The following is a 21286-nucleotide window of genomic DNA, read 5'->3' as shown; positions in this document are numbered from 1 at the left end:
ATAATGTAGGTGTTTTGCACTGGAGAGCAGTTACTTTCTTCTCGATGCCCAGGCCAGTCTTTGAAACCAGTTACATAATGCTGTCTGAAGCCACAAAGCACATCCAGGAAGGACGTCTTCATAGAGACGATGCCTTTTTTTTAAATAATAGGCCCACTGACCTTCCCAAAGTGATACAGTAAATTGCTGGACTGGAGCCCAAATGGGGTGATAACGTTGTTTTTTTTTTACAGGCACTTTAATGTGCAGCAGCGTGGAACATGGTGCCATATGTCCTTTGGAAAAACATGCTTTTCAATGAGCTTTGTCACCCAAATATGGGCTGTCACCTTTTTTCAGGACAGCCTGTTCTAATTTGTACGTTTTTGCCAATAATAAGAAGGTAAAGAAAATAATTGCAACATTATGTTACCACCTCTGCCAAGAAATGTATGGTTTTATTTTGGGATGCTTCGATCGATTGGCCACCGATCAGTATCGGCCGATTTCCAGGAAAAAGCATGTGATGGGCCTATGCTGCTAAATGTCTTTCAACGCCGATCACCTCCGGCTCGTAATATTGCAGCATGCGGCCCGCAACGAGCGTCCCTCGCCCACTTTCCTTCACACTGCACATGCATGCTAAACCCAAAACAAACATGTCTGCCGTGGGGAACTTACCTGCCGGATGTGAGAGTGATACACTGTAGAGTGCCGTGAAAAGATGTTTGCCCCTTTCCTGATTTAGAATTTTTTTGCACGTTTGTCACACTTAAATTATTCAGATCATCAAACAAATAGAAATGTTAGTCAATGACAACACAACTGAACACAAAATGCAATTTTGAAATGAAACTTTTTATTATTAAGGGAGAAAAAAAATCCAAACCTACATGGCTCTGTGTGAAAAAGTGATTGCCCCCCCAGAAAGAAAGTAATTGAGATCTATCAGTCTAGAAAAGGTAATAAAGAAAAAAAAAAAAAAATAGTTATTAGGTAGTTACTCCAGGAGAGCTGGACAGGGCCGTAGAAGGTCCTTCAACCCTCAGCAGGATCGGTATCTGCTCCTTTGTGCAAGGAGGAACAGGATGAGCACTGCCAGAGCCCTACAAAATGACCTCCAGCAGTAACTACCTGTCTCCTGGAATCTCCTCCATGCGTCCAGGTACCGCAGTGATGCCCTGGTCCAGATCTGGGAGGAGATCCCCCAGGACACCATCCGTAGTCTCATTAGGAGCATGCCCGGAGTTGTCAGGCATGCGTACAAGCACGTGGGGGCCACACAAACTACTGAGAATCATTTTGAGTTGCTACAATGACATTTTAGCAAAATGGACCAATCTGCTGCATCATTTTTTCACTTTCATTTTTGGGGTGTCTTTGATTTCCCCCCTCTATAGGGTGATCATTTTCATTTCTATCAAATGATGTGGCATCATTTTGTTACTAATACATCACCCACTTATTATCAGGAAAGATATTTAAGATCATTTTTCCCCCAGTTTAGATCTGATGTGTTTTCAAAGTGTTCCTTTAATGTTTTTGAGCAGAATATATATACTGCGATTGGCTGGCGACCAGTCCGGTGTGTACCCCGCCTCTCGCCCGAAGTCAGCTGGATAGGCTCCAGCATACCCCGACCCTAATGAGGATAAGCGGCATGGAAATGACTATAGTCATATAATTTCAGTATAGAAATTTTGAGATGCTGCAGAGTCGTTTCAACCAAAACACGCCCACAACAGCATCCAGCGCCTTAACGAACTCTGGGCGGATCTCAGCCACCCCCAGGACCCTGCCACTGAGGAGTTTTTTGATTACCTCGGTACAGCAACCTCAGCCCCAGAGATAGAAGAGTCCCCAGGCACTGCTTCCTCATTGGGATTGAGGAGGTCTTCGAAGTATTCCTTCCACTAGTCCACAACATCAACGAGGTCAGCAGCACATCGCCCCCACCATACACGGTGTTGATTGTGCACTGTTTCCCTTGACCTGCCGGTACCTGTCATCTGCCTCCAGAGTCCCATGACTCCTTCTACAGCCTGCCAGCATCCCTCACCACTGGTGTCCGCCAACGGGTTGTGGGATTACCGCCACAACAGGCACCGACCACCTTACAGCCATAGGTCCGATCAGCTTCCTCAACAATGGAGGCACAGAACATGGCCCACTCGGACTCAGTGTCTGCCACCTCCCTCGGAACATGGTCGAAGCTCTCCCGGCGGTGGGAGTTGAAACCCCTTCAGACACAGGACTCTGCCATACATTCCCATCAGACCCCCACAATGACTTTGGGCCATGCCAGGTCAGGTCCTCCGCCAACATTGGAGCCAAATCACCACCAGGTGGTGATCGGTTATCAGCTCCGCCCCTCTCTTCACCCGAGTGTCCAAAACATATGGCCGTAAGTCAGATGAGACGACCACAAAGTCAGTCATTGAACTGCAGCCCAGGGTGTCCTGGTCCTAGGTGCACGTGTGGACACCCTTATGCTTGAACATAGTGTTTGTTATGGACAATCTGTGACAGGCACAGACGTCCCATAATAAAGTGTCGCTTGCGTTCAGATCATGGTTCACTTCCTCCCAATCATGCCTCTTCAAGTCTCACTGTCGCTGCCAACGTGAGCGTTGAAGTCTCCCAGCAGAACACGGGAATCCCCCGAGGGAGCCCTCTCCAGTCCTCCCTTATAATGACTCCAAAAAGGGAAGGTATTCTGAACTGCTGTTTGGCACATATCAACAGTCAGGACTCGTCCCCCCGCACTCAAAGGCGGAGGGAAACTATCCTCTCGCTCACCGGGTCACTGCCTGCAATGCCAGAGTGGAATAAGGTCCAGCCCCTCTCAAGAACACTGGTTCCAGAGCCAAAGTAAGTCAGACCATATCTAGCTGGAACATCTCCACCTCGTGCACCAGCTAAGGCTCCTTCCTCACCAGAGAGGGGACATTCCACGTACCAAGAGCTAGCTTCTGCAGCCGAGAATCGGACCACGAAGGTTCCCGCCTTAGGTTGTCACTCAGCTCACTCTGCACCCGACCCCTTTGGCCCCTCCCACTCGTGCTGAGCTCATGGGATGGGGGACCCATGTTACTTCTTCAGGCTGTGCCCGGCCGGGACCCATGGGTGCAGGCTTGGCCACCAGACACTCACCATCGTGCCCCACCACCAGGCTTGGCTCCAGAGAGAAGACCCCAGTGACCAGCATCCAGCGAGGGAAATCTAGGTCCAATGTTATTTCTCTTCATTAGAGTCTGATGAGCCACTCTTTGTCTGGGCCCTCCCCTAGCACCTGATTGCCATGGGTGACCCTACCAGGGGCATGAAAGCCCCGACAAACTCCTCCACCACAATAAGGTGGTGGCTCAGGGAGGAGTATATTAATATAATAACTTCAAGATGAAAAATATCAACAATGTAGCATTAACAGCACACAGCCAATGAACAGATATTTGTGAAAAACAAGAGAGCTGAACAATATTGATCTCATCACGCTAGTATCGATCCGATACTGACAACACATGACAATACCGCTCCTAAATGCATATATTTCACTCAGGGATTTAATGAGTTGAAGTCAAGCCCAAAACTGTATAGGACACACAAAACGTGTGTTCTTATGGGTTTAAAATGTTAAACTGAATGTAAATATTGTGTCATGTGATTATTTTTCAACAAAGTTGGCGGCATACAGAATGAGATGCGTGTGTGTGTGTGTGTGTGTGTGTTTTGTGTGGGTGGGGGCTGGGGGGGATGAGAGTATACCGTAGCCTACAAAATGAGACCTCTTCAGTGGAGGAGCGGATGTGAGAGGCGCTTGTAAAGTCCACACCGTAATTAGCCGCGGACATATCAACAGGAATAATCGGATTATGAGGATTTGAGGAGAAGAAACCGCTCGAATCCGGGATTAAATCAGGCGCCTTCCACCCTCTTCCGCTCCTCCGGTGTCGCCGCTGTTATGGGGATAGACCGGCGGCGGAGAGCGTCTCTGGCTCTCACCTTGAACTTCTTGGCATTGTTCCTGGCTGTGTCAGCTCTTGGAACCAGCCACTGGTGCGCCGGGACCCGGAAAGTGGTGAAGCCGTTCTGCACCGGCCCGGTAACAACCAAGCAGTCCTTCTGCATCAGGTTCAACAGCTCAAACCTGAACGACACGCGGCTGGTGCAGTACATCTGGGAGACCGGGGAGGACAAGTACGTGATGAGGAAGTTTCACACCGGGATCTGGTTCTCCTGCGAGCAGAACATCAACATGACCGGTAAGTAAGACTTGGCCGGTGGGATACGCGCTGTGCGTAATGCGCTGCGTCCCGAAGCAAAGTTTTGGATGTGGTAGTATTTGTTGGATGAAAGAGCGGATCGATCCAAATATCAATAGTTTCGATGCCAATCCGGATCCGTATCGAGTCGATACTTGGTGAGGAGATCGACATTCTTCAGTTCGTAATGACAGTAAATTAGAATATCATGCAAAATGTAGGCGTTCATTTCAGACTAAGACACCAGTTTAAGGTGCAGGGAGTTTTTGCAGTGCATTTGCTGAGTAGAGCACCAACCAGTAGTTTGAACATTTTATATGAAACATTTGACTTAATTTTAATTTTTCACATTTTGGGAGTTTTTATTGTAAAATGTAAACTATCATCCGCATTATTAAGAAATACCTTACTACGATTTTGTATTGTACATGTAATTGTTTATTATCTTTGACAGTATATAATATATTCTACTCTATTGAGATCCACCTGTATGTTAACTAACTAACATGTTCATATTGGTACATTGTTGATATTGTGATGTTTATATACTGTATGGTTATATTGTTTACAAAGTCAGGGAATGAATCCTTGGACAGAGGAGGGTTTTGGGGGCAAAAAGCCAGGATTTGAATGAGAGCCAGGAGTAGTTTTTTGCTTTTGTTGACTTATTTTGCACTATTGACTTTGTTTGCTCCAACAATTACATGTAATACAAGGGAAAATTATGCATTTATACCAATTGGTTTGCCTAAAATATTCTGTGTTTTATTCTGACTATAATCATGAACAACAAGTCACAAAATAAATTCATGATGTTGAAATATTTTCAACTAAAACATATCGTTATCGTCAGTCCCTGCCACTGTATTTGTACTGCTAAACTTATGCAATATTTAAACCTTTTTTCACTACAAAAAATGCCATTAGAAACTGTATTTGTGACGGCTGAGGCAAGTGAAGCATTTACAGTCGTGCGATTTGCTCATGTTATTGTGAAAATACCGACCGATGAGCTGTGTATCTGGAAAATTCTCCTTCGTCTTTAGTTATGTGAGTGCTGCGAGACAAACATTCACACCCATGCTATCATGCATCAACCAGATGAAAATGACCCTGAATATATAAGCGATTAAAAATAAAACTAATGCTATTTTCCTCCTTAGCTTAATTACTGAGAGACTGGTTTTTCCATCAATAGTGTTTTTCTCCATCCCCTTCTTTGTATTGTGTGAAGGTTGAGAAGCAACTTTTAACACAAATACTAAAATAGTGTCCTTATTTCTATCATTGTGTGTAGAGATGCTTGATACTGGCTTTCACTTCACTTCCGATACCACTATTGGCAGCAGCTCCTCTTTCAAACTAATGTCAAGCCACATCTTGTGTAACGAACAAATTATGCTTCTTTTACTGTGATGCCACTGCATGCATTTCACAAAAAACACTGTGCAAAATAAGACAAATACTGCAATATGCGCTGTAAGTTATGGAAAAAAAGTGCAATATTTATTTGTAACATTTTGTCTCACCAAATTAGCTGTTAAAAATGAATAGTCTATTGAAATAACATGTTCTCCTACTATCAGCAAGGATCCAATTAAATATCTAGAATTTGAAAGCTGTCTATATGTGCCCTGCGATTGGCTGGGGACCAGTCCAGGGTGCATCCCGCCTCTCGCCCCGGGATACCCCCGCGACCCTAATGAAGATAAGAAATCACATCTTGACAATCCGGAAGCGAAACTTCAAATAATTCCAGACCGCGGACAAACTGAGCTAGCAACCTTATTGCTGTGTGGAGCACAACGTCGTCACTCACGCGCAGTTATCAGTGTCCGCATCTCATTTTTATGCCAATACGGTCACCCGTCTTTTATCGCGTAAGTTTGTGTGCGTGAATTTCTGCAAAAGTAGGATTACTTGTTAATAAATGCAATATTATCATAGTTAGAGCATAGAACAGGAGCTTCTCAATACGGGTTTTAACATTATTAGAGCCCTCTAAACATGAATAACACCCCTATAGCCACCTTACACTCCTATTACCCAATATACTGTACTAGGCATAATCAGAGAAAATAATTCATTTTAGACATAAATAAGACATAATGTAGATTCACATGTTACCATTGGGAGAGTTTCTTGTTACTTTTTTCTGGATAGCGTACTTCCTGCGTTGACTAGTGTCTCATTAATTGTAACACTACTGATGCCTAGTGACCAGTGTAGAATACTACATATCACGTTTTTGGATGACTTATATTTGAATTGTCATTAATTTGGCCATTTTTATGCTTGAAAATACTTATTTTGGGGCAATAATTGGATGACCGCTTAAATAGCCACATTTTTATAGTAACAATAGGCCGTACTCAACCACGAAACAGCGATAATTTAGCAATTAATTCATTTTGACAAACCGTGATCGAGTGAAGTCACTAAAGTTGAACTGCCAAGTGGTGAGGGACGACTGTATTGGCCGACAATATCGTCCGACATCCATAATTGCGTGAATTATTTTGTTCACGACGACTTGTTACCTGCTATACGCTTCATCACTTGCATCTCAGGTGGAGGGTTTTATAATTTACTGAACTGACTGTACAAAATGTTCCGAAAATGAAATGTAACTTTGCATTACACCTTTGTCGTTTAAGGGTGTATTGCTTTAACATTTTAATATTAACAGTGATTAACGTATTTTTCCGTTTCTTTGAAGGTTAAAAATGACGGTGTCTACCATTACATCAATAAAGGTTTTGTGAGGGTGATGGTTTGAACGTGCAGTGATGTATTAACAGGGTCCTCGTTCATTTGTCGTCTTTCTGCTCAGTGACAACATTCCACAGCATTCCAATGCAATTTCTGAAGGAACTGCTAGTTTAATTATGTTAATGAAACATGGTTTTTAAAAAACCTGGCAACCGTATTAAACGAAAAACCTCAAGGGGATTAAATCATTTAATATCCTAGTAAAGTTGATGTTTTATTCACCCTACAACGCCATGTGTAAACACTGTTTGACTTGGATCCATTCCAGATAAGCCATCTGGGAGCGGCACTGTCCCCTCGCAATGCCTGCAAAGCTTTTTGAGTATTTCTCCCATGGACAATTAAATCCTTGACATTTCGTACAGAGCACTGCAACAGCCAAAATAACAGGATGTCATGGTAACGAAGCATGGATTTTTTTCCCCTCCACATTAAGGACATTCCTTTACAGATTAAGCTGTATTGTTATCTGGATAAACAACAGTAACTCACTGAATCCCTTTAGTGTATTGTTAACAATGGATGTCTCACTTGTCACAATGTAGTAGTAGTGACTATACTACTCTCTTATTTTGCAGGTGAAAATTGCAGAAGTTTCATCTACGTTGCACCTGCAAATGAACGAGGTAAGCAGATGATTAATAAATAGGGTTAACGAGTAGGGTGGATTGCACCCTTCAGGTTGGGAGTGAGGTCTTACCCTAGTTGGAGGAGTTCAAGTATCTCAGGATCTTGTTCACGAATGAGGGGAATATTGGAGCGTGAGGTAGACAGGCGGATCGACACAGCGTCTGCAGTAATGCGGTCGCTGTGCCAAACCGTCATGGTGAAGAGAAAGCTGGGTAAGGCAAAACTCTCGATTTCCTGGCCGATGTACGTTCCTACTAGTCATAAATGTTTTTTTCAAGCCAATACCAATAACTTCCTGCTTCTCAAGACCAAGACCGATAACTTTTCATATTTATTATTTTTGAAATTTAGATTTAACTGTAGTTTGTTCACACTTGGAGGTAAGAACGACTCAAACAAAGTTGGATTTGACCAATCATGACGTCAGTACTATTAACAAAACATTTTTTAAAAACCGCGATACAAACAGAAGTACAAACCGTAGACTCCAAGGGGTTTACTCGCCAACAAAAGATGGTATCTTCAAGGATGGTAAAGGGCTGGTCATCCAGTGCCATTGTTTCCATGATGAAATCACACAGCGCTTGTTAGCAATTGGGTCCTCTCTAGAAAACTGTACTTTTCAAACGCTGCAGTGGTAGGAACAAGCCCCAGACCCCAGGAGTCGTAGTGATGCTGATAAGGTTTCATTTGTTTAAGCTTGATGTTTTTTTCCTTCATTGCAGAATATTTGGTGTAACCAGCACGTTCCTTGGATGCTTTTCCGTACTGAAAAGTCAGATGATGATTACATGTACCGTCACATACCAAATAAATCTGTGTAATCTGTCACTTACAGTAATTCATCCGTAACTTTAAAGGAATAGTTCGGATTTTTTGACATGAAGTTGTATGACATCCCCATCAGCAGTGTACATCAGCAGTGACTTACACCCCCAATTGGTTCCGTGAGCCCGACCCTGGTCGGAGATCCATGCCGAGGAACATAGTTCCACTTAGTTGCTGGGTCATTTAAGTAAAGAGTTTGGCTACTTAAAACAATATGCATTCAAAAGAGGAATACATTTGCATCACAAAAATGCCTCCTCAAAAAAATCAGACCTCACTGTGTTATATTTGTCTTCCGCCGTATCCCTGCGCACTTTGAGAAGCCAAACTCTTGACTAGGTACTGTAGGTTCCATGTTTATATAGACATAGAGCACAATATTGTGTGTGCCTTGAAAGATTAGTCAAAATGGCTGGTACTGAAAGGGGTTGACTTGAAATTTAACAGTGGTCGACTCATTTGTACACTTGTAGTTACACAAATATTGCCTGTATGTATGTGTTTTTTGATAGGGTGTAATCCTGGAGCAGATTGATTGCATTTTGGGGGAAAATTCCAAAATCAAAATCTGAACAAATCTGGTCGACCAGCGACTTGGAACAGATTGTATTAGACCTTTGAGGTTCCTTCGTATAGTGGAACCCGCTTATCTCAACGCCCTTCGTACTGGCTGACTGATGTGGACATAAGCGGTTGTCGACATAACCGAAACTATCTATTGCTTGAACGTTTACTTGTGACGGAGGATGTTTTAACCTACGACGGTTCCATTGTTATTTGATTCTTCTGTTTTCATATGATACAGCGACGGGAGTAGGGTCCTGTATTTTTGTATTGTTTTTGTAGTATTTTTGTATTGTTCTGAGCTGGGATTCATTGGTTGGGCTATAGGGGGAAGTGGCGTTTGCCTGCTAGTTAGAGCCAGCCCAAGAGAGAAGAACAGTTGCCAAATGTATGACCTTTATCTTTAAGTCTTTCCCTTGCTAAACCCAAAGAACTCACCCCGACTGCACATTTTGTCCACACCAAGTCTACACTGCGCTTTTACCACTTAGGAGTGATTTACCAGCTGCTAGATAGGAGGTGTTACTCTAGCTGCAAGCAAATCAGTCTCTTCCATAGATTCTAATTTTCCTTATCAGTTCCCTCAGCTGTGCCGCCTGTGCTCAAACCTGCATATTAGTGCCTCCTCACTGTTAATGCGGACAAACTGAAGGCATTTCCTATTCAAGATGAGTGGTAATATACCTTTTTGAGATAATGTAATGAGAGTGAGGTGTGTGTGTGTGTGTGTGTGTGGGGGGGGGGGGGGGGGGGGGGGGTTGCTAATATGCACATTAGCCTCATCAAAACGTATGTATTCCCTCACAGTATCAGCCTTTGAGACCAAATATGAGGTGAAAAAAAACGGTAAAAATACAGTATAGTAGTCTATCTGTGCAGCGTGGAAGAAAGTTAGCACATGCACAATGACACGTTCTAGGACCGTTGAACAAAGCAGGACGGGTCGCCGCTGGCAACAAACAACATATACATTCAAAAACGGGATTGAAACTGTATATTTTGTTTAAATAAAATTATGGCCCATATTTCCAAAATTGATCAAATTTGAAGTAATTATTTACAAATTAATTTTTTTAAGTGTATTTTTTTTAATCATTTTTTATCTTGTCCTTTCGGTCACTACCCAAAGCTCATGACCATAGGTGAAGGTAGGAACCTAGATCGACCAGTGAATGATGTGGTTCTGTTGGTTTCATCTAGCAGTGGGGACTTAACCGGTCAAAAAAAAATTCGGCAGACACTGCGAGGGCCAGTATAATTTTTTACAAAATTTGTTTTTTAAATTACCCGTGGCGGAGGAACTCCAGCACTATAAGTAACTTCTGGGTTTCCGTGATGCCAATACTGTAGCGGTAATAACGTGCCAAACTTGGCGCACTACAACATCACCTGGAGCAGTTCCCAATCATTATTTGTCTAATAACATGGCAAAAATATAAAACCTTTTAAATAAAATAAATCTCACCAGAGATGTCAATTTCTCCTCCTCAGTCAGCCATTGAATTCAGCCATGTGGAACTTGGCTTGTCCAACAGTTGCTCTGGTCAACCAATCAGAGGATGGGAAATGTGCTGTTGTCACTGTGGACTGGCTCGCTGGCACTCTGAGGCGAATCTGAAATCTGATTAATATTGTTAAAAAAACAGCCCCATTGCTAATGGTGTCTATGTGACATGGGCCAGCACTCCTGATTCTGAAGGCCCTGGGCAGATTACCTTGACACGGTAACACATAAAAGCTGAAATCTGAAAAACCACGTTCCTAAATGAAGACAATAGACTGTTGGGAATCAATTAATACAATTTCATGGAACAAATCAGTCAGTATTTCTGGTAGTGGTTAGGCCAGCAGAGAAGGCATTGCTGGCCCTGACTGCACACCACTGATAAAATCATATTTTAATTTATTTTAATGGAAAATGTCTTTCCCAGTTTTGACCTTTTGAGGGGCCAAAACCTGATGTTGCAATATCAACACTGTCAATCGGTACCGTCAATTGCAATATTTAGGTTATTTTCCACCCCCAGTTTACAACCTACCTGCCCATCTGCAGTTAATCTAAATGAGGATGAGAATTACCTCACAATAACTACCTGCTCTTGCGTGATATACATAATTACATCACAGCGTACATGCAAGACTTTAAAATGTAGTGATATTTCCTCCTATATGTCTCTCAGTGGAATCCTTTGTCCGCCTGTGAAGGTTAATCATACGGGCCACAGGGCCGCTCGGCCACCTTTCCTTTCATTCTCCTCCCCCTTCCACACCGCTTTGCATGTCCTCTCCCAGTGCCCTTGCCTATACCCATACCATCGTCTATCTTGCTCAATCAGCTTTCCCTTGTCTCACTTGCTACACCCCGTCCATCATTCACTCAACCGTGTCTCCCTGTTCTTGAATATATTTTCCCTTTTCCTCTTTGCGCTTGCTGTGCCATCTCCGACTTGTATAGGAGTGCTGTGGCTGTGCATCGTCGCTGAGTGCCTGTACATCCTCCTCCTGGCCACCGGGGGCATCCTCATGTCGATAGAAGTGTGCCAGTTTGGCAACGTCATTGACGGCCTCAAGCTGAATGCCTTCGCAGCGATTTTCACCGTGCTCTCAGGTGAGTCGGATACCAACCTTTGCTATTGAGTACAACAGAGAAATTTTCGGTTTTAAGCAAGTCAAAATCATTTCAGTCTCACTTCCAAAAATGGACTAACATAAAAGTTGGCCTTTAATTCACATGAAACAAACTTATGAAGAGAAAACAGCAAAGCTGTTCATGATCGTGATTCATAATGGGACGATAATTTTTTCTTTCTTACAAAATCTTTGTTAGGTATCTCTTTTCGAGACCTTTTGTATATCAATGCTGGCCAGTTAAAGCCATTTGAGATTTCAGACTGTCTCCCTTGCCAAAGGAATTAATGATGACCTTCTCTCTAATCCACTGTGTGAAAGTGACCCTGACCACCAGACTCGGTGCAGTGAATCAGCAGTGGAAGACACTCCGCTTAACGGCAATGACTCGATGTGCTTGAGTGACTTCGCCGCTTCTTTAGAGCCATAAGCTGAATAACTGAGCCCCTTGCTCTCTCTTAAGTCCGCAGTAAAGTACTGCAATTGAATGCATACACTTTGGGTCTATTTCACTGCAAATCCCCAGGCACTCTCCTCAAGGTTGAAAGTTCGAGTTAGATCTATAGGCCCTTGATTCTATAAACTGCTTGGAGGGAGGAATCCTCAGCATGTGTTCTAACCTTAGGAGAATGCATCCCTAATGCATACACTATTAGTTAGATATGACTACTCTATACTATAACACTTTTTGTCAGGAAGGCAAGAGATTCCACCGTACTGGAATTTCCCTTTTAGCTAGATTTAGGCAACGATAATCAAGTCACTTCTATGATACACAGCCACTTCAGTACTTACGACTTGCAATGTGTATCAAGGTTTATTATATAATCTCCTCAGAGCTTAATTTTGGTCTGCCAGAAAGCTATTAAGAAAGAAGCCAGATTGTTCATTACCTTCAAGACACAATGCAATTTATTTTGTTCAAATTTCACTGGAATGGTCCCAGTGCTGGAGGCACACATAAAAAGGTAATATGCTTTTCTAATAGTCTTCCAGGCATGCAGATGGCCCAAAATAAATACACTGTTTTGTCAGTGCCCAGGTGTTTATGGCACCTTTGAGTCAATTTCCCTCTAACCTGTTTTTAATATTAACGTGCTAAAAACAAAACCATATTTTCCATTCATTATGCAATACCAGATTGACTTTCCAAATGTCCTTGAGCAAACCAACCAACTGCCCCCCAATCAGCCATCCCACTTTCCCATTTCGGGAAAACCGGAAATTTGGAGAAATTACTGTATTTTCCTGACGTCGCGCCAAGGTATAAGATGCATCAGTCAAAAAATACATCATGAAGAGAAAAAAAAACATACATAAAGCCAAATGCATGCATTTGTTGTGAACTCAACATGAATGCGCCACAACCTATGCCTAAACAATGCAGGCGGTGCGTATCAAAGTGTGTCTCATTCACATAAATGGGTTAACTTTTCCCCAACCAAGAATTCTCAAGTCATTTCTGTAGCCTCTTGGATTTTCCTTGTGAATTTCTGTTGTGTGATCATAACGCTCAAAGCAATGTCTTCTTGTCAGCAATTCCATTTCCCACACTGTGCTTGCCTCCTTTTTTCTAGTTGATGCCTCCGTCCTGCTTTTTCCGCATTGTCTTTCTACAGCTGTGAGATGATATAAACTTAACTTTTCTTCTCTGCAACAAGAGCTTCTCCTCTGGAGTTCAATATATTGTAGGTCCCTTGCAAATAAAGGAATTAATGAAGCTAGGGGTGATGCCAACTGTTGCGTGGTGTCACGCGGGCTATAGTGGGACCAAATAATATAACATGGATGTGGGAAGTGGCGGTGACAATATATACCCATGCAGGAACATCTAGTGTACTAGATGTAAACAGTACCTGACAAGTTGTGCGGGAACGTGGTCATTTCATGCCAGCGCGCACCATTTTCGGTCACAAATTGTAATTTGTGAGTGAACAGAACGCAAACAGTCCGCAAACTAGTCTTTGTAAATAAATAAAGAAATAAATAAATGACACGTATTGCCACGGCAAATTGCAGAACAATGTAGAGGCAAAATGCGTGCAAATGTAAACACCACTTAAGTCCCACTGGACTATAGGTCGCATTTATTTAGAAATTCACAGCATTTTACAAAATTCAAGATCAAGAACAGACCTTCAATCTGGAAAGCCAAGTTATTCAACTACAACGGACTCAACAGTATGTTAACATAACAGTTATTTAGCTACACAATGGCATGAACAACATTCCTGGTGGGCTGAATAGGCTAAATTAACAGAAAAAGCCCGCAAGCCCAATAAGCAAGTTACCAAGTTCACCAAGCTCCCGATCTCATTCCAGATCACTGAAACTATTGAATTCTTCATCCTCAGTGTTGCTAGCCCAGAGCCCCCCTCTTGCCGCTGTCAACAGTAATGGTCACTCCTTGGTTCGTGACAGTCTGTATAAATTAACATTTAAAAACATTCTAAATTTAGGGTGAGGAGTTCAGTCATCAGAGTTCAGAGTAGAGCAGCTGCTCCTTCACATCGAGAGGAGCCAGTTGAGGTGGCTTGGGAATCTAGTCCACAGTCGTGAGGTGTTCCGAGTATGCCCAGCCGGGAGAAGGCCCTGAGGTAGACCTAGGACACGCTGGAAGGATTATGTCTCACAGCTGGCCTGGGGTGGTGTCCCGGAGAGAGGTGGCCGGAGACCGGGAAGTCAGGGCTTCCCTACTGAGACTGCCCCCACGACCCGGACCCGGATAAGCAGAAGAAAATGGATGGATGCTAAATTGAACATACTAAATTGAATATATGTTTTGATATGCATAGGTATGAATGTGAGTGTGAATGGTTGTTTGTCTATATGTGCCCTGCAATTGGCTGGCGACCAGTCCAGGGTGTACCCCGCCTGTCGCCTGAAGTCAGCTGGGATAGGCTCCAGCATGCCCCCGTGACCCTAATGAGGATGAAGCGGTATAGAAAATGGAAATGTAAGTCACACCTGGTGAATGTGAGCATGAATGGTTGTTTGTCAATATGTGCCCTGCAATTGTCTGACGGCCAGTCCAGGGTGTAGCCCTGATGGATAGATGGAAGTCACACCCGACTACAATCTGCAGGACCAGGCAAAGTATGAAAAAATCCCCAATCCCCTTATGTGAGGACCGAAATGATACTATAGTCACAAATCCCTGTTCAATGTTCCTCACTGGGGCTGCACGGTGGCCTAGTGGTTAGCATGTTGCCAAGAAGTCAGGAGATCGGGAAAACATAGGTTTGAATCACCGTTGGGCATCTCTGTTTGGAGTTTGCATGTTCTCCCCATGCGTGGGTTTTCTCCTGGTACTCCGATGTCCTCCCACATTCCAAAAACATGCATGTTAGGTTAATTGGCGACTCTAAATTGTCCATAGGTATGAATGTGAGTGTGAATGGTTGTTTGTCTGTATGTGCCCTGCCATTGGCTGGCGACTGTACCCGTGACTCTCGTGAGGATAAGCGGCATAGAAAATGCATGGAAGGGACAGAAGAGGAAATAATTGATATTATGAACAAATGCACATGTAAAACATCTGCTGACTGAAATGGGGGATTGAGATGGAAAGTATCAAAACGATGCCTAAATCAACCTGTAAGTGTGTTGTATAGGACTGGAAACAGACACAAGTTAACCAGTTTCCTTATTTCCGCAATTTTCCAAAATTTGTGAGAATTTATTCGACAATAGATTAGATACATTCATGAACAAAAGGTACTCTCAGACAGCCAAAATAGTAATAGAGCAAACATTTCAATATCGATGGCACCACCTGAAAAATTGAGGAATTCACGAATGCAGTATGTCACAAAGAGCGTAAAGCTGGACTATTTTGTTCAAATAAGCATTTGATACAATTAATCGGAATATCTTTATAAATGAGAACAATATGGCATAGGAAGTGTGGTTTTGAATTGGGTGAATAGCTACTTAGCAAACAGGAAGCAATTTGGGAAGCTGAGAGAATATATGTCATGAGTAGATATAGTTTGGGGCATACCCCAGGGGTCAATACTGTGACCAGGTATTTTTAAATTTTATATATACCGTATTTTCTGGGCTATAGGTCGCTCCAAGTATAAGTCATATCAGTCAAAAGGAGAAATCAGACACTAGACTATAAGTCGCATTTAGTAGTATTTATGATCAAGCTATCGTCAGAGAAAGCTTTTTTAGCAGTGTCATGGCGTCGCTCCTAACAACAAAAAATTTATAAGCGAATAGGACAAAGCGTGGGGCATTGCAGTCGAACCGGGCTGTCCGAACTTTTGAACTTTTGAAACGAAGGGATGCAAAAAGTATGCTAAAAAGATATGCTAAAAAGGTTATGTGTTCAGTTATGTTTCAGAAAAAAAAACTAGTATAAACTTTGGTCTTGGCTTTTTTTTTTTACCCCATTGTTGCTGTTTTTTTTTAAAACATTTTCTAAATATTTTAACTTTCTTCGCCATAAATGTTCTTCTCATATTATGACTTTTCCCACAATATTCACATTTTTTCCCCAACCTAATTTGACAGAAATTACAACCCTATGTTGTTTTGTGTGTTTCTCATAATATTACGACTTTAAAAATATTTTTTCTTTAGCAATTCAACTCTACGCTTGAGTTGACGACTTTATTTTTCCTGATAATTTTTACGAGTTTATTCTCATAAAATTGTGACTTCTTTTCTTGTTAGAATACAATTTTTTTTCTCTTAATATTTTTGACTTTATTCTTGGAAAATTTCTCCTGATTTTTCATGTATGCCGTTGTTGTTTTTAAATTTTCTTCTTGTAAATTTTCTTCTCATAATATTATGACTGTATTCCCATAATATTTTGATAGTATTCCCATCTTATTCCCATAGTATTATTACTGTATTTTGTTTTATTTGCTTCTCATAATAAGACAACTTTAAAAAATAACATCTTTTTTCTTTAATATTTCAACTTTATGCTCTTAAAATTATATTATTTTACTTGATAGCATTGTGACCTTTTCTTGTAAAATTACTGCAATTTGTCCATTTTTGCTATTGTTGTTGGGTTTTTTTACGTTTTTGTGTAGAATTATATTTTTACAATATTGCCTGCAGACCAATAAAAAACAGCCTTGGGTCGCGAAAGGCCCCCAGGCCGTACTTTGGACACTCCTGTGTCATCATTCTAGCAGGAAGTGGGACTTTAAACGCTCTTTGTGTGTTGTGTGTGTCTTTACTAAATTTAAAGGAGACTCTCATAAAGTTCCTACTGACTGTGGCTTTTAAATATTAAATTAAAACACTTAAATCCAGGCTCTTTTTATAGTGCCCGCCTTTTAACAACCCTACAATCTTGTCACACAGTCTGCTTGTAAAATGTCTGAATTAAAGAAGCTATTAAATGTTTCAATGGGGTGAACTGACTGAAGGTGGTCACGGTAGTCCGTTGTAGAAGACAGGTGGTCTTTGGTTTACGGCGTACCGAGGTATTATGTGTTGTGGTGACAAACTCGCTGCCTTAAATTATCAATACAGTACAGAAAGAACACGAGAATGAGAGCAATACTGGGAGAGTAACACGTAGTCGCTACACTGAGAGGTAGGACAGCATGACTTTTGTTCTTAGTTAACTAATTAACTTTACCTACCATTAAGTCTCCCAAGGCAGTGAGGCAGACTTGATTGGTGGCAGCGCATTATTACTGAATGTTATGTCTTTCATGCGGTCTGTGTACTTGTGGCTTACGAACTAAGGAGTTCATTTAGGTGTAAGATCCGACTCAAAGGGGAATTGTGCCCATCATTCACAATCCTTATGTGAAACATGAACACATATTTCTTTCCCTTTTCTGTGCATTCGAACGAGAGAAAACGAGTTAGCATGAGCCAGCTAACATTGCACGTCATGGGGGGTACCTACTTTGACGCTAAAGCCATAACAAAAAACACTCAAAAAAACAGTGTTCCATACATAACTGACTGTATATTAACCAAGCCACAGCGATAGCTGCGATGGAGCAGCTAAGAGTGGATACTACTGGTTCTCAGTTTTGCTACAAAGACTCAACAAGATGCTCGTTTGCATTTTTTATTGAGATTTTTTAGTGAGAGCAGACATTGTAAGTGTCGTCGCTGTTGTTGACGGAAGAACCGCTCCTATGGGCTATGTCAAGTCAATGCACCTCGGAAAGAAGTATTGGTAATGTTTTCAATCATCAAAATAAGGCAAGATACTGTAAGCATGACATGTTATCATCAATGTACTTGTTAATGCATGATGACAGCATGTATATAAAACCATAAAACGTTGTTAGAGGTTGTTTTTAGAGGGCTTCATCGTCGAAATAGGTACCTCCGATGACGTGCGATGTTAGCCAGCTCATACGAACGGCGGGGCTAACTTTGTGTCATCAAGCCTTGTTAAACTGATTTTTATGAAGTGCGTGTGCAGTTGGAATTGTTTAATTGGGGCCTATTGTGTTGGGAAGGAAGGAGTTGACCGCATTTGAGTCGAAAAGGTCTAATTTCCACATGATGGAGTGTGTCAAGAGCTGGATCTGAGCTTTGTACCATTCATCCTGACACAAAGGTGGATGTGCGTCTGCATACCAAATTGATGATACAGTCCGTGAGTGTGTGTGTGTGAGAGAGAGAGAGAGAGAGAGTAGCAATTGGACACGTGCTGTTTTTCATTCCTGGTTTATTTTAAGTTCCATGAGAAATCAAGCACCACTTCCATTCAGCCACTTCCAAACAAAAACAAAAGAACCAAAACAGGTGAACCACACAAGGCTGCAAAAAGTAACCAACCTGTGTTCAAAAGTAAAGGTTCATTTAAGAGTTACGTTAATTATGACCCTACCATGTAGCTCCTCCCATGTATCTGAAAACTACAATGATAATAGAATAAATAATGGTTTCATTGTTGCCTGTTTAAATGTCCAATTGTTGTGGGCAGGTCACTGTGGCGACGCTGTTGCCGCCGTTCCTCTGCATTCATGTTGTGCGACACTGCCATCTGGTGGCTATGTGGGAAACGTACAGCAATTGTTTCTGTGTGTTTCTGTGTTCTGCAGGTCTGCTGGGGATGGTGGCCCACATGATGTTCACTACAGCTTTCCAGCTGACGGTCAGCCTGGGCCCAGAAGACTGGAAACCTCAGACATGGGACTACAGCTGGTCATACATGTGAGTCAACACGCTCGCATACTTTTATGATGCAGCATAATCGTATGATGGTCATCCTATCGTATTTTGTCATTATTGTATGCACTGTTTCTTAGTGAGGTAAAGAAAGCAATTCAATTTAGTTGCAGAGCCTATAATCCAAAATCCAGTTTAAAAAGTTGTAATGTTACGTTTAAACTTCTCCGTAGATTAGCGTGGAGTTCATTCACAGCGTGCATGGCGTCCTCTGTCACCACCATCAACCGTTACACCAAAACCATCCTGGAGTTCAAGCACAAGCGAAGGAACATTGAGAAGAACCTAAAGATCAAGCAGAAGCTATTGGAGCTGGACGCTCCGGAGCAGGTGTGGGACATGTATATCAGCTCTGTGCCAAGTACTGCAGAGGAGCTGCTGGACCTCTCGTCCAACGGCCACAAACTCTCCAACACCTCCATCTTCTTGGACCTCAATGACCTACCCGACCCACAAGGAGAGGAGTACTGCTAGATGAGCTCCTTGTAGCATCTGAAAGCTCCACCATGCCATCGCCATGGTTACTATTCTACAGTGAGGTAGTTACTTTTTAAAAATTGAAGCTAATTTTCATCCAAACAGAAGAATGAACAAGTTTCCCCAAGAAATAACATAAAAATCATGTATTTAAGTCATGGAAACCTCCGACGCTCACTGCCCAAAGGTTGTACAATGTCAAATTTTCTGGATAAAGTCAAACTCTTACTTTAGTTTACGTTTATTATCCAGCAGTTGACTTCTCTTTACACTTGTATGATAGCAAAATTCTGTTTTTAGTTCATTACCTGACCACATGTCTGTGTTTTTATACAATACAATACACGAATACATCCTACTTGGGATCTCACTATCCCACCTGCGAAATGAAGCGTTCTGTAGAAGCATATTTGGGAATAGATACCAGGTGATATAAGTGACTTGTGTGGGTCAGCGAAGACTCGCCTGACTTCTGTGCAGGCAGCGTGGGTTCAGTCCCAGCTCAATGATGGTGTAAATGGTCTGTCTCATGTGTCATGTGACCAGCCCAGGGCGTCGTCCACCTTTCACTGCATCCACCTTTCACAGCATAGGCTCCAGCGCCACCCTGTTCCTAAGGATGGATTTTTTTTATTTTTATCACTTTAATCAGGTTGCTTTTTATACATTATATACAGTGCGTCCGCTTAATTTTTTCCACATTTTGTTAGAAGAAGATGGATGGAGGGACGGACACTCACCTAGCACAATCAGAGTTGCGCAACACTTAAGATATGCGTGGAAAATTACTGGGAGACACACAATAGATGCAATGTTCTCACTCACACCAGTTTTACTTTCACTTTCACACAGACTTGGTTTACACTTTCGGGGCACACGGGCTTAAGTTTCACTTTCTGGGGGGGTGCGGCTACTGGTATATATACGCTGTGTACTTACATCGATAGTGTACATTTTGAGAAGGCTGTAACGCAACAAAATGTGGAAAAAGTGAAGCGCTGTGAATACCTTCCGGATGCACTGTACATTTTACTGTACATTTAGAAGCCTGTAATAACAATGCAGGGCAATAAAAGGCTCTTGTTTACCGTCTTTGACTACACTGAAGACCACATTATTCTTACTCAGTGTGAAAGTTCTCAGTGTTTCTGAATTGTATATTTATGTCATTATAATATGAATTGCAAAACTTTTATTTCTCAGTGTTAGATATTCCAATGCGCACATTCATACCTCATTCAAATAATGTGTAAAATACTCAATAAACGTGTTATTTCTACATGTGCTCTAGTACCGTAATGGGTAAGAAAAGTGTGTGATGTGACAAGTGTATTTTAAATTGAAAGTGCCAAAGTTCAAGTAAATAGCTGCAAATACTGTAGATTCCAATGAAATATATAAAAATGTACTATGATGTTTTTTTGGGGAAACTGGGGAAAAGGAGAGACTTATTATGTGAGCATTTATGTAGCAAATAAAAAGGTTCAATCAGTTGTGGTCTTGTGGTTTCCGATAGCATGCCTTGCTTCGGCACTTGTTGATGACGTATCTTCAAGGAAAACTGCACTTGTTTTGGATTTTTGCTCATCATCCCCAATCCTTATGTGAGACATGAACACGCGCGTTTCTCTTTTATGTGTGTTCTAATACTGAAAAACAGCTGGCACGAGGTAGCTAATAATGCAATGTAATGGGATTCACCGCCGATAAAGCCCTCTATTAACATTGCATGGTTTTATATAAATGCTGTGACCATGTATTTTGCTGCTTTGCCATGTGTTGCTGTATTTTGGTGCTTTTAAGTATTACCGTCATCATTTTACAACAGGCCATGTAAGTCAATGCTATGTAACGTAAGTACAATTGCTAAAATGCTAACAGTTAGCATATTGTCTTTTATCATCTGAATGAATTCATTCGTTATTAATTGAAAACAGCACACACAGCGCTGTCTAATATCATTGGTATCTAATAAT

General features: G+C 41.9%; 1 protein-coding gene across 2 annotated transcripts; it reads left to right on the top strand.

Annotated features, from left to right (window-relative positions):
- The first annotated feature begins 3771 nt into the window (after positions 1-3771).
- Positions 3772-20798, top strand: gsg1l2b (gsg1-like 2b). 2 transcript variants are annotated; one of them, XM_054757209.1, is made up of 5 exons: positions 3772-4241; positions 7592-7639; positions 11491-11643; positions 18707-18818; positions 19007-20798. In XM_054757209.1, exons 1-5 carry the CDS (start codon positions 3941-3943, stop codon positions 19305-19307), a joined length of 915 nt encoding a protein of 304 aa, XP_054613184.1. In that variant the 5' UTR covers positions 3772-3940; the 3' UTR covers positions 19308-20798. The 2 variants fall into 2 exon arrangements, with proteins under 2 accessions (XP_054613184.1, XP_054613193.1); XM_054757218.1 differs by lacking the exon at positions 11491-11643.
- Positions 20799-21286: the final 488 nt, after the last annotated feature.

This window comes from Dunckerocampus dactyliophorus, chromosome 2 (genome assembly GCF_027744805.1).
Source record: "Dunckerocampus dactyliophorus isolate RoL2022-P2 chromosome 2, RoL_Ddac_1.1, whole genome shotgun sequence".
NCBI lineage: Eukaryota > Metazoa > Chordata > Actinopteri > Syngnathiformes > Syngnathidae > Dunckerocampus > Dunckerocampus dactyliophorus.
This window is presented reverse-complemented; position numbering and strand designations above follow the sequence as displayed.

Bases quoted from the DNA above. Each gene is read 5' to 3' on its own strand.
- gsg1l2b (XM_054757209.1), top strand. From the start codon at position 3,941: ATGGGGATAGACCGGCGGCGGAGAGCGTCTCTGGCTCTCACCTTGAAC. The intron at 11,644-18,706 runs GTGAGTCGGATA...TGTGTTCTGCAG, and splicing joins GATTTTCACCGTGCTCTCAG to GTCTGCTGGGGATGGTGGCC. The intron at 18,819-19,006 runs GTGAGTCAACAC...ACTTCTCCGTAG, and splicing joins GACTACAGCTGGTCATACAT to ATTAGCGTGGAGTTCATTCA.